Here is a 17691-nt window from a genome sequence, read left to right as displayed (position 1 = left end):
GCCAGAATTTTTTCAGCATTTATAAAGGCCGTATAAATTTTGGGAATTTTATCCAAAAACCTGGAAAAATCCGGGCATTTGTTTTGAAGATGTCAATCAAAAATCAAGACAATATCCAGACAATATTCGGGCAAATTTGTCCAAAACTCAGGAATTACTCAACAAAATTAAAGAATAAAAACTTGAAATATTTTTTTTTTATTAAAACTCATCAACTTATTTAATATCGCATTTGAGGCTTCCAAAACATCTTTAAAGATTATTTTACAAAAATTGCTCAGAGAATTTTGATTTGAACGAATAAATAAAAAAAGTGCTACACAATGGTTTTTTTGTTTGATTTGTCAAATAAAGTGAATGAATTCGGGCAAAATCCGGGCTATTTTCAATGAAATATGAGCAACCGGACTGGACCGGACTTTTCTAAAAAAATGTATTAAATATCCGGGCAAACCTGATTAAAATCGAACAATCTGCCAACCCTATCATAGAAGATATTTCAACACAAGTGCGTTCGGCAAAATTTACCCCAAAATCAATCTATGCTTAAGACTTTTGTTTTTTTTTTAAGATGACCATGAAATGAACTAATTTTTAATTGAAAATTGCGATTTGCAATTCAATTAAATTGTTGTATTGAAACTCAAATCTTGGCGCACAAAAACCCTACCTCGTCTTTAGAATGGGTTTTTATAAGGAAGAGTGACTAAATAAGTTTGGAATTTAAAACCAACCAAAACTCATTCATCGAATGCTTTTTTTCACATAAACAAGTTGGTGGCAATGTCACTAAAAACTTCAAACTGATATGATACATTCTTCAAGAAACCAATTTCAGACTCAATTTTATTATTATTTTTCCAAATGTTCAACTCCACATCACAAATTCACATTTTTCCGATGTTCAAGACAAGTATCACAGAGATAATTTTGCTTAATTTGGATGTCCTGAATTCAAATATGCATTTTTAATCGGGTTTAGTTTTCGAAAAAAACATGATAATAAGCAAAACTTTTTAAACAAATTTCTTCGTTTTTTAACAAAACTTTGAAACAGTACACAAATTTTCAAAATAAAGATTTTGGTTCAACTCTCATTTTTTTTTCTAAGACTACACTTAATTGAAGCTTTTTCGAAAAAAAAGTATAAATTATTTTTTTACTTTTTCCCATTATGTAAAAAAACAGTTTTTAACGAATTTTCAAAAAAAGATCTAACCTGAATTGATTTTAAGATATTTTTTGAAGAATTTATAAAATCGTTTTGAATACAGTGTCCTATCCAGGATTTCACGATCGGGAATTCCAGGGAATAAAAATAAATATTCGGGAATTTCCGGATCCCGGGAAATTTCTGAAGCCAATAAAAAATGCTTAGTTATTAACAATTCACACGATGATTGAAAAAGGAAAATGATAGACTCGAACATTTTTCTTTTATCTTAAACTGGTAATATATTGAATTTAATAAAAAAAAATGTTTTTCGTTCGAAACTTAGTATATAAGTATTTTTAAACTGAATTTGAGTTTTTTTAGGTCATTCACCGTCATCATCTTCAAAATATTAATCCTTAGTTCGATGCAGTACTTTTAATAATTTATTTCAGAATCAGTTTTTTTTTTCTATTTTGTAGATTTCTTAGTTCATCAGTTATAAAAGATTGATTTAAATTTAAGCTAACTGGCTCCCAAACTTTAAAACTTAATATCAACAAAACTAAAGGTATAAGTCAAGACTGGATAAAAAAAAATTGAGTCAGGGACGCAAAAACCTTCCAAATCAATCATTAAAAAACTAGCAAAATGCTGATCCCTCATGTTATCAATTGAATCCTATAAATTATTTGAAATTTATTTAAAATTTTATCTAAAAAAATCCTTCTTAAATGTTTAAAAAGCTTAACTTCGTATTTTGTTTTAACTTTCAAATATATCTATCCCAATCGATAAGTTTTTGTGTTTTGAAAACATAATCTTTTTCGTTTTGGAAGCCCATAAATCTGAATTTTTAATAGGAAAAACATTGTTTTTACCTTCTGTCCTTTCCATGACCAAATATTTACAATTCATTGTTTTAAACTTTTAACTATTAAATTTGCACTTGAAAATTCATAAACTTTTCACTTGTTTCTATTATTGTGAACTTCAAACTGGAAGAATTTCAAAAGAAAATGATTTTGGGTATTCAAAATTGAATACTTTATTCTTTCTATCGAATAATCTCTGACTTTAAATCAAATCAATTTTTTATCAAATTAAATTCAATCATCATTCAATTCAACTATGAATTTGAATAAATTCTCTTATGTTCAAAATGAAATTTTATTTCCTAATCGAGGATTCACAAACTATAACCGAAAAGAAACTGAAAGTCAAGTTCCTTAGCCTCTGTTCTAATGCAATTTTTGAAAAAAATCACTCGTCTATGAAGTTTTTCGTATCACAAAAGTTGTTTGTACTCATAAAACTAAGCATCGATGGATTTCTCAGCAAAAAAAAAATGGGTTCAAGAGGGTGAAATCATAAATTTTGAAAATACATTCTAAAATCTTTCGAATGGTGAGCAAAATTAGTATAATGAAGCTTTAAAAAACAAAAAATGGAATTAACTTTCAAAAACGATGTAAAAAGTGATCAAAATTGTTTACGCAAAAGCGGAGCGTTTTAGACCCATAGTGTCTTTGAGACATTTCACCTACATTGAAAGCACTTTAAAATATGATTTTGATAAAAATGATTCAATCACCAGGCAGTGAGATAGAAAAATTATTTTTAGTAATTTTCATTATAGAGCAATTATGTCTTTAGCAAGTTTGTAGACTGTAAAAATTTTTGCAAATTTGTTGAAGACGTTAACATCGTAGAAGCTAATTCAAAAAAGTTAGAAGGGATTAAAAAAAAATTCATTAAAAATTTTCAGTTTTTTAAATATATATTTTCAGGCTATGCTTATTCAAGCAAAATATGTTTGAAGAAGTTTTGAATCATTCAAAATGGAATAGTTATGTAGAACACAATCAATAAAAATATTCAGTCTAAAACGAGTTAGATTGGCAAAATGTAAAAAACAGCTGTTTTCGAACACCTGTATCTTTCTAGTTCTAATGAGTTCTTTCAAACATATTTTGCCTGAATAAGCTCAGCCTGAAAAGATATTGTTAAAAATCTAAAAAAATTGAATAAAAAGTTTTTTTTTCATTTTGAACCCTTCTAACTTTTTTGAGTTAGCTTCTACGATGTTGACGTCTTCAACAAATTTGCAACATTTTTTACAATCTACAAACTTGCTAAATACATAATTGCTTTTAAATGGAAATTGCAAACAAATTTTTTTATCTCACTGCTAGGTGATTGAATCATTTTTATAAAATCATATTTTGAAGTTCTTTTAATGTAGGTAAAATGTCTCGAAAACTTTATGGGTCTAAAACGCTCCGTTTTGGTGTAAACCATTTTTATCACCTTTTTAATTTATTTGATTGTTAAAATCTTGTAATTTGTTGAAGAGTCTGTTAGATTGGGTTTTTTTTATTTAAGTCTATAATAAGTTTTTTAGGAAAGCTTTCAATATCTCCTAAAAAAAAAACTTAATAAATGCTCAAATAAAATAAACCTCATCTTCCAAACTCTTGAGCAAATTTAAAGATTTTAACCATTTTGATGAATATAAAACAAATTTTTAAAAATAAAAGTAAGAGATTGAAATTTTTTGGTTCAAATCTGGTTCTAGCCAACTTGATCCAAATTTCATGATTTCAGTTTGATATTTGTTTTTTTTAAACTTCAATATTAGCAATGTTAAAAATACACCGAAAAAATATAGAATTTTGTGCCCCTTTTTTAAAGATGAAGATCAGCTACATGTTTCTTTATCAGCAAACAATTTTCACTAAAAATCAATTGAATAGTAATAATGATGTACAAACCATTAAAAAAAAAATATTTTTTTATAAAACTACTTTAAAAAACAAAAATTATTCTTTATATTTCTCGCATGAGTTTATGACGTCGTAGAAAACAAAATGTAAACAAAGAGTTTTATTACGAAAAAATACAAAAACTGACATAAACTAGTTGCAACTTCTTTCCATTTAGAATATTTCAAGCCTGGACAACATACTCTGTATGTGAAATACAAATTTTAAAGTTGTTTTGAAAAGTTTTGCAACAGTTTTCTGTGAATTCTTAAGATGTTTCATACGACGTAACGGAGGCTCACGCGAGATTTGTGCTTTTAAGCTTAATCGTGTGAATAAACCATCTTCGATTAAAAATTTGAAATAGAAAAAATTGATCTCCTCAATTACTCATTGAAATAGTCGATTTGATATTTTTATCTTGATTGTAAAACTCATTTTTGAGTTAAATCATATTCTGAATTTTGAGCCTGCATTCTGAATCTGACTTCTGAAGCTGAAATAAAAATATGAACTTTCAATCTGTTTCCCAATTGGAATACGATTACTGAAATGTACCAAAATTTGAATCTTAGTTCCAGATCATAATTTCAACAGAAGAATTTCAGAGCCCCCATTTATGAATTTTGAAATTAAATTCTGTGGTAAATTGATGGATTTAATCTAAATTCATGATCTAAATTATTTTTTTAAAACTGAATCGTAAATCTGAATTAAAATAAGAATTTCGAAAAATGTATCTGGTTCGGAGTTTTCAATTTTTGATCGCCATTTTGAAACTATGGCACATAAATTAAAATCTTTTTTTGTTCGGAAAATTATCGTTTTTCTAAAAACTTGAGACTAAAAATCGAATATCACCCCATGAAAAGAAACTTATTACAAAAATATTGAAAATACATAGAATTTTCGTAAATCATGAATCAAATTTATGTGAATGAAAAAACAAATTCAAACCAGGATTTCTAAGCAGTTTTCATCCTCAAACTGAAAATCAAGAATCTTCATTTGGTTACAGAATCCGGATTAATTTTATTTTCTAATTGGCATTTCAGTCTTTAGGAAGCAAATCACAGAATTTTTCAATTTGCCCGACGTTTCGGCCTTTGATCTTGGCCTTCTTCAAGGGATAATTTGCATTAAACTGTAGATGTTCCTGAGTGTATACTGTGTGAAGAGAATTTCTGTCGGATTTTAACCTATTTCAATGAATATTCACAATAGTAGAGGTCGTAATTAAATAAAAACTGTTGAATTTTATGTGGACACATTTCTCGTAGCTTACTATTAAAATGGTGTGGATTTGTTTAGCACACCATTTTAACAACAACGGATTTGTGGTCGTAAAATGTTAAATCAAATGCCCAGATTTTAACAGGTTTTCATATAAAAGTGTCTGGATTTTTCCAGCCAAGATAGGTGTTGAAAAAATTTGGCAACCTTAATCCAACCTCCAAATCCAACCTTAATCCAAATCCAAATTAAGCGAGATAAATAGCCTAGAAAAAATATTATCTCGAAATTCATATGTTTCTCGAACCAGACCAAGGCTGCTTTCAAATCAGCTCTCACGTGAAAACCTCGAAACAAACGGATGGAATTTATAGCTTTCTTGAGAACATTTTATAACTTTTCACCACGGACACGATTAACGACCATTTAAATACTTGAAATTTTAAATAAATGGAATTGATCACATCCTGACCAATTGCGAATTACAAGTTGACTGACAGTTGAGTTTTTTTAGAGAGACTTCGATGTTGACAAACATCAAAACCGAACATCAAAAACAACATAAAAAAAACAATAACCCACAGTGCAAATAGCTACAAAGCGAGCGCGACACATTGAGGTCAGCGTTCGAAGTGGCGGAGTGTTGTCGTAGGTACGAAACTGTTCGATGTTTTCCTTTTTCGAGATAAAAAAAAAGAGTAGTTAGGGGTGAAACACCTCAAGTTTAAGTTTTGAAGTTAAACTTTCTTTGGTAAATACTTACAAATATACAGATTTGAAATTGTCCAATAACTTAAAAACATAGGTCGATTCACGCCCTGTCTGACCTCCTGTTTTTGAAACTTCGCGATTCCTGTTTTGATTCCTTATTTTTCAAATCTACACGCTGAAGAAGCAAAGCAAACATTTGGGTCCTCATTTGATTCTCATTCACACGTTTTCAGCAATAGTTCTCAGCTTAATTTTGAAATAAAAAAAATTAAAAAGGAAATACAGTTGCGTTCAAAAAAGAATGAAATCACGTGAAGCTGCGCAGCCACTTCCAACTTTGACATGCTGCCATTTCTCTCTCGGTTGATATTTTTTCATGAAAATTTCACAAAATCTAGTTCAACTATCCAACAAACACTCCACAAAATTCAAAGTCTTTACAATGACGGAAAACAAAGATACAGCTATTCCCGTAAAAAAGGGAAATTTGGAGTTGCTTCACTAAATTTGCTGTATCTTTGACAATTTTCATTGAAAAATCATGAAATTTGGTCCAAAGGTGTAAAAATGTTTGATCTAATACCAGGCCAAGTTTCGTCAAAATCGATGAATGTGATCAAAAATGGTGCCGGGTTGAAAATAAGGTTCATTATCGCTCAGCAGACGATTTCATTCTTTTTTGGACGGATGTTTATATGGAAATCATCGTAATCCATGTATTCTTGGTATGTTGTTTCACAATACCAAAATTTATTACAAAGAATGTTGTAAATTGCTAAAAACTTCATTCGTATTTTGTTTTGAAAGAGAAAATCTTTCAACAGGGTTCAAAAAAGAAGAACAGAGTTTCAGAAATGACCTGCTAATTATACCGATAAACAAATTTGATCCACAATTAAAGCGAATATTCTATTCGCTCTTATTTTTCAAAACCAGTTCTGTTGGAACAATTTCTGTTTCTAAACAAAGCAAGAATAAAGTTTCTATCAATTTACAACATTCTTTGTGATAAATTTTGGTTTTGTGAAAGAAAATACCAAGAATACATGGATAACGTTGTTTTCCATATAAACATCCGTCCAAAATAGAATGAAATCGTCTGCTGAGCGATAATGAACCTTATTTTCAACCCGGTACCATTTTTGATCACGTTCATCGATTTTAACAAAACTTGGCCTGGTATTAGATCAAACATTTTTACATCTTTGGACCAAATTTCAAGATTTTTCAATGAAAATTGTCAAAAATACAGCAAATTTAGTGAAGCAACTCCAAATTTCCCTTTTTTACGGGAATAGCTGTATCTTTGTTTTCCGTCATTGTAAAGACTTCAAATTTTGTGGATAGTTAGTTGGATAATTGAACTAGATTGTGTGAAATTTTCATGAAAAAATATCAACCGAGAGAGAAATGGCAGCATGTCAAAGTTGGAAGTGGCTGCGCAGCTTCACGCGATTTCATTCTTTTTTGAACGCAACTGTAAGTTGTTAAGAAATCAGATGTTTTTAGAATCAAATAATGGAAAAAAATCATTTTGTTAATCCAGTTGAAAACAGAAATGTTGATTAAATAAATTTAAACTTAAAAGTTAAATTATCCGACGTTATTTTTAGTCCTTGAAAATATTATATCGTAAAAATTTAGAACAGTTCAGCCTTTTTTGTAGTATGTTTACCGGTGAATTTTCCTATATTGGATTCTTCTGTCCCTGAATAGTGTTGTCGTACAAGTATGTGCATTTTTTTTACAGCTCAAATAACACAAAAAATTCCGGACAATCGATTCGGCACATTCGAATTCTTTAGAAGCTTCCACATTTGGACATTCTATGGATTTTTTTCTTTCAAGTAGATGCGCTGCTCCAGAATATTCAATGCAAAGTTGGTTGGTCCAGAAGAAATATGTTGAAAAAGGGAATAAAAACATGTTAAAACATTTCTATAAAAAAAAACCTCCTTTTGGAAATTTTTCTGAATTTTAAACTTTCTGTTCATGCCAGGAGAGATAACCGTGAAAAAACCAAAAAATGCGCCAAATTAAGTTTACAAAATAGGACTTGCTTTTTTGCTTTCCCCCAACTGAGTTTTGTGTTAAATTTCTTGATCGTGCAGCTACACGAAAAATTTTGCTACACCCAAAGATGCCATGTCGTTTTGGCGAAAATCAGGACAATATGAAGAAAAAATCAGGATTTTTCAGGACGCCACAAATTCTGCTTAAATAACATTAAGGCAAAATAAAGGTAGTGTAGACGCCTTGATTTAGTTCTGAACCGGACATTATTATAGGCTTAAATATTTTTTTTAGATTTGTTCGATATCCTAATAATTTAAATAAAAATTCAATAACAGTTGACGTTAACTTTTTTGAAAATCTGGACAATTCTGTACATTAAAACAGATTTTTCAAATATCATGACAAATCAAGAGAATTTAAAAAATCAGGACGGGCTTTCGAAAATCTGGACAAATCCAGATTATTCAGGACACCTGGCACCTTTGGCCACTCCCCATTTCTCGTTCGTAAATTTTTGCAAACAGGACATGCGAACTGTCAACATTGTTTTAATTTAAATGACTTTGTTTACCTCTAACCAGGCCCTGATTGTACCTTGATTTAATCTCTTTTTATGCAAAATAAAACAAAAAACTGTGATTGGTTTACCACTGATAAGCTGATATAACTCTGCACCACATTTCCATCAACCAAAGGTTCGTGTCTTAACTGCTTAGTAAGTGATTAATACACTGCTTGAGATGGGGCGCTAGCATTCAAAAATTACCCCACGTGTTCTAACGACACGTAGAAAAATACATAGAATTTCCCTTATCTACCAAGCATTTTTAGCCTGCTTCAATTTTTATGCGTGCAAAAGTATAAGTTGCTATGTTGTTCAATTTTTGTTATGTTTTCCTCCCAGTGAAAAAAGGTCCCGATGGTTGAAACGTACTAGATTCATTAAGCCTTGAAATTTGAGGAACAAAATTTGAAACATGCCATATGAAAATTAATTCTTCATATTAAAAAAAAATTCCAATTAATAGGATTTTAAAATTAAAAAAATAATTTCATAATATTATTTAATTAAGTTTAACAGTTTTTAAGAATTAATTTTAGCAAATGAATAAAAGTTATAAACACTCAAAGCGAAAATGTTCTTCTTCTTATTGAGAAAAAATTGCAGTTCTTTAAAAAAGGATCTTCTGGTGAACGATTTAGTCTGGGCATTTTATTAGAGAATATACTTCTAAGATCATCTGAAACTTCTTCAAATTTTCCCTTTGGATAAAATTTTAAAAAGGTCATACACTCATTTTCAACAAGAATAGAATTGATCCGATACAATTAAACTAAAATTTAAACTAACTGAGTTACATTACTCTTCATAAAAAATATTTTCGAATTGTCAAATAAAAATTGAATGATTTACGAAAAAATCGAAATTTAGCTATTGGTACCAATACATGATCGGGAAACGAAGCTTAGGGAATGATGAGCTAGTTGGCGCCAGGAGCTTCTGGGCGATGAATATTTTTCTTCTCCACAGGAGAAGTTATATCAGCTTATCAGTGGATTTACTACTAGTTTTAATTTTTAATTTATTTTTTAGATTTATCAAAATGCACATGAACGATTTTTTGGAAGCCTAAATTTCCAAAGTTTAAAATAAAGTAGTCCAGCCAGACTTAGTTGATCTAAATAAATTCGAGAAAACTGTTGGCAAGCTCACTAAATTAGAATGTTAAATATCAAGCTCAGAGTGACCAGCTTCTGACAAGTTCAGCGCTCCCGGCAATCGTGAAATCTGACGATCGTTTTCCCGGGAAATCTCGGGATCCCGAAAAAAAATCAAAATGAAGATTTTACCACTCTACTGCAAAATAATAGGATTGCAAAACATATCTAGTTTTTTAAGGCCTCAAAAATTCAATTATCAATTTTAAAACCCAAGATCCAAAAACGAAGTACTTTAACCGGAAAACTGGACTGCCAAAATCTGGAATAGTTGAGAAAAAAATCGATAGAATCGAAAGAAGTTGATTAGCTAGACTTCAGGTCATTCATCAAATCTCGTATATTTTCAGATAACTATCCTTATGATTCAAAATATGGCATTTTTCTGCCGATGATTTGGCTACTGTCAACAGTTTGCAAAATGGAAGCTCTAAATAATGAGTGTTGCAAAAAATAACTTTTTGATCTTTACGACGCGTTTCTATTGGAATTGTCTAGTTTTTTAGATTTTTTGTCGTTTTTCACTTTTACCCTAAGTTGTCGAACGAAGAAACATTTCTTATCAAATTCAATGCGTTAACCAGTTTTTAGAAGAAAAAAATACTTAAGTTTAAGCCATATATCAAAGTAGAACTATCTTTTTTTTTTGCTCAATCTGATCCATTTCTGCAATTTGGATCGTTTAAGTTTTAAGTTGTTTAGTACTTTTTATTGACTCCTGGAAATCCCGGGATTATTTTGCAATTCCCGGGATTCAGGAATTCCCAAATTTCTTTATTCACAGGAATTCCGGGTCGGGAAATCCAGAGTAGAACACTCTAATCAAGCTCAATAAAGTGCTTAATGTAGCAAAACAACCGAAAAAAGTAATTGAATTTTGTTTGTTTCAAATAAATTGAAACATTCGTTTTTGGGCCGATCTGTCCTCTGATGATTAGTCCATAAATTGGTAGAGAATAGTAAACTGAACAATGTTGAGGAGGGAGAGAATCCACTTTAAGGAGAACATTTTGCAGACACAAGGCAACAAAATTTGCATTTTTCTAAGATGCAAAGAGCTAATTTTGAATAATTTTTGAGCACAGATTCCAAACATTCATCTACTTTTTCTCTTTTGTTTTTGAGATAACATTTGAAATCAGGTAAAATTCTTAAAAAAAAATGTGTGCATTTTTATGTCAAAAGTGTAAAACTTAACACATATTTTAAAAATGATTATTTGAGCTTAATCAACTTGCCTGTAGGCTGCGAGTAATTTTGATTTCTGCGAAAAAAGTTATTAAAGTTTGTTTATGTTTATTTTATTTCAAATCTTCAAAAACGGTAATTTGAATCTTTAATATTTTTAAAACCATAAGTGAAATCTTTTCACAGTCTTCAACCAAGTTGTAAAAAGACTTGAAATCTTCAATATAAAATACTCACCGATTTTTTTTAACGATGGCAGAAAAAGATGTTATCTTATGTATTTAAATTTCGAAAAATGGTAAAATTATTTTTTTTAATATTTTTATTTCAAAAAATTGTAGAATTAATTTTTTTAAATCGTTTTATCTCTGAAATGAGAATATCTTTCCAAGACTTAATTATTGATTGAATAAAGAATACAAATTTAATTTAAAATCAGATCTTCGTTTTTATGAATGTTTATTACTTTATCAGTTATCAAAGATTCCATTTTCTCAAAGTTGACCAATTTGGGAATTTCCAAACACCATATCAGCAAAACTAGAGATTTTAAACAAAATCTTACAATTTTTCTGAATTCAGGACGACAAACCCTTCCAAAATCAGTTGTTAAAACATTGCATTGGCACAAAAAAGCTGTTCCCTCTGTAATCAAAAGTTAACTCAGAAAGGGTTGTATAGGAGTTTGAATCAAAGAAAAATTCATAAAATTTCATAGGCATAATTTTATTTAAAAAAAACAGTACTTGGAAGTGATCCCTATATAATCCCTTTTCGTTTTTTATGATTACATAAAACTAACAATTGAGTCACCGCGATGATTATGCCCCCCTCTTACTAACCCAAAGCTAAGAAAAATTCTTCCGGCACATAAAAACTTCATACTTAAGTAAAATGCCTTGATAAAGCCATTTGGAAATAAAAAAAAAATGGATTAAAAAATTGTACCGAGCCTCATAAAATCATCAGAAAAGTTTGCACAACCTTCGCTTTTAAATGCATCAATTTTTTTAAATTAAGGATAGCAATTGTTGGGTCAATTAAATAATAACATTTTAATTCAAATAATACAATTGGTTTGAACAGGTTTGAAGCCGTTTTCTAGTCTTATAAATGTTATGGCCTATCAAAGTTGAAAAATAATTTTGAAATTGTTGAATTTCTTTCAAACACTATTCATTTGGTGAAGGAAAGTGTTTGTAATTGATTAAGATTTTAAAAAATTGTTAGAATTTCCCACTATAAAATGATAATACATTCTGAGATGATGTTTTTTTCTGAAACAAGTTATATTTCTATAATGCGACCCACAAAAATCTTGAAATTTCCATGGATCGTTGTATGGGAATGTTGAAACTTCGAAAAACAAAAAACTCTACACATTCTGGCTGCTCTCCACGACCTAACAATTTTTGTGACACGTTATCATTTCAGTATGCTCCTCTACGTTCAGGTTGTAATGAAAACTCATCAATCACTCAATTTTTATTACATAGCAGATAACTTGAAAAATTAGAAAACATCACCTTAAACAAGATTAGCAGAAGCGCTTGCCGCTTGCCAATTTATTTTGAAATGTAATGAAACAGGTACCTAGATATACCTAATTATCTAGTTTTCGTTTTCATGCTTCAGTTTCTAAATTATAAGAATGATAAACAAGAAATCTGCAAAAAAAAGTTCCTTCTTTAATTTACAAAAATATTTCTGAAAACACGATAATTTAGTACTCGTAAGATGTTAAAATATTTTAAATTACATAATAAAGTCCACTCAATTATCACTAAATCATGTCTAACGTTGAATTGTATACAAAAAAATGCCGATGGGAGATGAGATTCGAACTCATCCTTGTCTATTCCCATCCCACCTTACCAGTTGCGTTCCTTTGCCGACTGCTCTACCGAAGCTTGTTTTGTTTATGGAGGTTTTTCTTTTCAAGCAGTTTGCAGGAAGTCGCTATGCTGCATAAAAATTGAACAATGGGCATGTATATAAGTTTATCTGATTTATTGGAATTTTGGGGGATTGGAATTGAAGTATTGGAATTTTCAAGAATGATACGTGCACATTGGATTGGAATTCATAAAGGTTTACCCTAAGCTTGCCCGATTGCCCTGTTTTTTCTTGATTTTTGTTGACTTCTTTTGCCACAATTTTCCCGGCTTTCGCACAGATTTTAAGTTGAAACTTTGGAAATTAAATTGTCGGTTTTGCCAGAAAGTGTAGGAAAAAATCTGGCAACCTTACATTGGAATTTGGGTGTAGATGAACGGGATTTTTGAAGAAATACCTGATGTATAAAGGCTTCTTAAATTCCAGAACAGCTTTTCAAAACAGGCAAATATAAACAGAAAAAAAACAACTGTTCTTCCCATCCAATATGATTTCAAATTAAAGTAAATAAGTTCAATTTAAAATGCAATATAAAATCGAAAACTGTTTTCTCCCGCAGTAAACAGTGTGTATCTTGGGATACTTTACCTTTGATGAAATCGTTACTTTAAAATCAAGCAACTCTCAATGCTTAAAAAAACTAATGCTTGCCAAATTGATATTTAATGCCAAATAATCAACAAATTTCATTTTTTAAACTTTTAAATAATAATAAACGCAGGTGTTATTTTCGGCTACGTCCATTAAAGTTGGATTAATGCTTTGTTTTTCAAAAAAAACAATGATACCGAAGTATTTTTTTAAAGCATTATTTTTTTCTCTCTCTCGTTTTTTAACTGCAAATAAAATTACTTTCGATGATTAAGTTCTTGAAAAAAAAAACCAAACTTAAAAATTTCATTTCAAAACCATTAATGGATTAGAGAGAAAACATTTCGCTTTAGTAGATAGTTTTGAGTAAAAATTTTAATATGCTGTTCTGATCGAGATACGCTTCATGTTAAGCAATATTATCGAGAATTGTAAGAAAATTCTCGTCACCAAATCGATGCCACAAATGAATTTCAAAATTTCAAAAGTGAATTCATAGATTTTGAACTGTTTATTGATTTAATCCAAGTTTATTTGAAAAATAATAACATTGTGAATGTTCGACATAACTGTTCAGTTAAAAAAAAATGCTGAAAAAGCATCACAGAAACTCGTCACAGACTTTTGGAGTCGATTCATAAAATAACTGATATTGTTTTGTCAAAACCACAGATTTTATGGCAACCTTGGTTTGAGTTAAATTATTATAGTAAACAAAATCAAACAGTGATGCCGAAATTTTTTTTTATCATTTTTTTCCCTTTTTGTCCACGATTTTTTAACTGCAAAAAAAAAAGACTTACGATGAAAAAACGGAATGTAATGTTATGAAATGTAATAAAGTGTAATGTAATGAAGTGTTATTGAATGTAGTGAAATGTAATAAAATGTAATAAAATGTTATGAAGTGTAAGAAATGCAACGAAATGTAATGAAATATGATGAAATGTAATGAAATGTAATGAAAGGCAATGAAATGTAACAATATGTAATGAAATGTTATGAAATGTTATAAAAGGTAGAAAAATGTAATGAAATGTAATGTAATGATATGTAATGGAATGTAATGAAATGTAATGAAATGTAATGAAATGTAATGAAATGTAATGAAATGTAATGAAATGTAATGAAATGTAATGAAATGTAATGAAATGTAATTAAATGTAATTAAATGTAATGAAATGTAATGGAATGTAATGAAATGTAATGAAATGTAATGAAATTCATTGAAATGTAATGAAATTTAATGAATTGTAATGAAATATAATGAAATGTAATGAAGTGTCTTGAAGTGTAATGAAATGTAATGAAATGTAAAGAAATGTAAGGAAATGTAATGAAATGTAATGAAATAGAATGAAATATAATGAAGTGTAGGAAAATAAGATGTAGTGGAAAGAAGTGATGAAGTCTCGAAATACTTGATTTCTATTAAGCTCTCCAATGAACCATTAGGGTTCTTCAAAAATTAAATTTGTTTTCCCGAAAAGAATTTTTTTTGTAATTAATCAAATGAATTTTAAGCAGTTTGATATTTTGAAATTATATGACCTCAACTTTTTCAAACGGGGTATAGCATTCTGCCCCTCCAACACCATCAAATGCCAAAATTTCGCAGTGCAATTGCACCACAGCATGATCTACTGAGCTCGGGTCGACCCATCATAAAGCCGTCTGTCATAAGCTATTCGCACCGAATTATTATTATTTGAAACGGTGGCAGTTATTGTCGTCAATGATGACTACCGAAGATCTACCGGCTGCTCTAGCAGCGCTTCCCAGTCGAGGCGGTGCTCCGTCTTTCGAAATTAATGTTCCCTGACACATCTGGTTTGTTCGATGCTCTCGCCGTGTGGTTTATTTTGCCGTTTAATCTGGATCACCCGACGCAAATTAGAAGTGGGAAAAATGTCTCTAGAGAATGGAATTTAGTTTTCGGTAAATCTTCTCAAATTATGCTAAAACAATTTTTACGAGCATTTTGGTTTAAGTTGTCAAATTTGTATTATTTATTTTTTGTTTTACGATTGGTGGACCCCTCGATCTTTAACAATTCTCCCCGAACGAAGATAGTTCGCTTTCAAGTAGAATCATCCCTCAGTAATAATTCTAGTCATGCATGCCACCTTTCCATTTCTCAACCTCACGATCCGGGCAACAACTTTCAACGGGCAACGTGACTTCGTCTGTAGCAAAAACCAGTCTCAACGCCGAGAAAAATTTTGTATAATAAATTCACATTTCATCAGATTTCAGTCCCGTACTAAACGATTCTTCTTTCCGTCTCATTTCAGGTTCCCCACGGTCCAAACAACAACAGCAACAACTGCCGTCCATCGTCAACGCAACAGAAAAACAGAAACAGAATAATCTGACAAGCTGGCAACACTGCAAACACATCTCGAAAAAAAAAACATTCCCAAACACCCGGTAACCTCTCCCGGTGAAATTGACTTGAATCCTACGCGAAACGTAAACATTCCCTCGGACAACGTTCCATAGAAAAATACCATTTTCTTCCAACTTAAAAAAAAACCCTTCAGTCAGTGTTGCCAACTCGTCGGTTTCTTCATCACATAACCCGAGGCAAAAAAGTCAGCAAACAATTTTGATTGCTGAAAACGCTGGATAAAGTGTAACAATACCGAAACCAATCTTCGGTTCTCTTCAGAACCGATTTATTTCTTCTACTTTTTTTGGAGGCAGTACGCAAAACGCGACCGGATAAATGCTTGGAGGTAATTAATCTTATTTAGACACCTTAGGCTATCTAGAGATTGCTTTTTGTTATTGTTGTTATTTCACATTTAAACTTTTCTCTCTCATCGAATAACTTGATTGCAAAAAAAAAACGCCGGTTGAAAAAAAAAGTTCTAAGTTCTAACCGAGGAGATCTCTCTTCCGAAGGTGGTTGTGTTGTGGAGAAAAAAAAATAAGGCGGGAGTGTGTGGAATATTAATTTGCATCAAGATCGAGTTGATAGTTTTTTACTGCAAATCCCTACAAATGCATCCCTCTTGATTTGAAACAAACTCGTTTGAAAGCTGACTGCCCGAGGGGGGATTGCAAAGATTTTCTGGGCGAGATGGGTGATTAAGGTTGCGAAATTGGATACTGGGAATTGGCGGGGGGCAGCTCTCTAAGCTGAAACAAAAAAGTGCAACAGAATGCCGATCGGAATGCCAAGGGAAATGATGTTATCGAAAACGAATTCACTTTCATGAGAGCTTTTGTGCGATATTTTTTTTTTCATTAACTTTCCGATGTGCTCAGAACAATCGGAAGTTTTCTCCGATAATATCTCTGAATTCGGATAATTTATGTGAATATGAATAAACAGGTCAACAAACAAGAAACAACATGTTCTAATGAATTTACTAGGTTAATTAAAGTTATTTCATCTTCTTGATTTTATTCAGCTATAAGTTGTGGGTAATATTATGAGTTTTTTTTCTCCAAGAATATACATTTCCACCGATATGCCGAAAATAAATTTACAAGAATCCCTAAAACAGGGGTTGATTTATCTTAAAGATTTTCTACTACTAATTCTCATCCTAAATTCAGACTTCTAATTTGGACTTCGAATTCCGACTTAAAATTTGTTCATCTAATTCAGAGTCAGAATCCAGACTAAGAATTCCGACTCACAATTTTGACTCAGAATTCCGACTAAGACTTCCGTTTCAGAACTCCGACTCAGAATTCTGACTCAGAATTCGGACTCAAAATTTTGATTCAAAATTCAGACTACGAACTCCGACTCAGAATTCTGACTCAGAATTCAGACTCCGAATTCCGACTCCCAATTCCGACTCCGAATTTTGACTCAGAATTCCGACTCAAAATTCCGACTCAAAAATCCGATTCAGAATTCCGACTCAGCATTCCAACTCAGAATTCCAACTCCAAATTCCGACTCAGAATTCCGACTCCGAATTCCGATTCAGAATTCCGACTCAGAATTCCAACTCAGAATTCCAACTCAGAACTCCAACTCAGAATTCCGACTCAGAGTTCCGACTCAGAGTTCCGACTCAGAATTCCGAATCAGAATTCCGACTCAGAGTTCCGACTCAGAGTTCCGACTCAGAATTCAGACTCCGAATTCCGACTCAGAACTCCAACTCAGAATTCCGACTCAGAGTTCCGACTCAGAATTCCGACTCCGAATTCCAACTCAGAATTCCGACTCCGAATTCCAACTCAGAATTCCGACTCAGAATTCCGACTCGGAATTCCGACTCGGAATTCCGACTCGGAATTCCGACTCAGAATTCCGACTTAGAATTCGGACTCAGAATTCTGACTCAGAATTCGGACTCAGAATTCCGACTCAGAATTCTGACTCAGAATTCCGACTCAGAATTCCAACTCAGAATTCCGACTCAGAACTCCGACTCAGAATTCCGACTCAGA

The 17691-nt window shown here is 31.1% G+C and overlaps 1 protein-coding gene across 1 annotated transcript in view; it reads left to right on the top strand.

Annotated features, from left to right (window-relative positions):
* Positions 1-17691, top strand: part of LOC129743056 (transcription factor Ken 2-like) — a 126098-nt gene that overhangs the window by 33139 nt on the left and 75268 nt on the right. Inside the window, exon 4 of the mRNA XM_055734996.1 lies at positions 15567-16010. Coding sequence (XP_055590971.1) covers positions 16001-16010 — 10 coding nt within the window. The 5' untranslated portion in view covers positions 15567-16000. The remainder of the gene's footprint in view (positions 1-15566; positions 16011-17691) is intronic.

The sequence above is a fragment of the Uranotaenia lowii genome, chromosome 2 (genome assembly GCF_029784155.1).
Source record: "Uranotaenia lowii strain MFRU-FL chromosome 2, ASM2978415v1, whole genome shotgun sequence".
Taxonomy (NCBI): domain Eukaryota; kingdom Metazoa; phylum Arthropoda; class Insecta; order Diptera; family Culicidae; genus Uranotaenia; species Uranotaenia lowii.
This window is presented reverse-complemented; position numbering and strand designations above follow the sequence as displayed.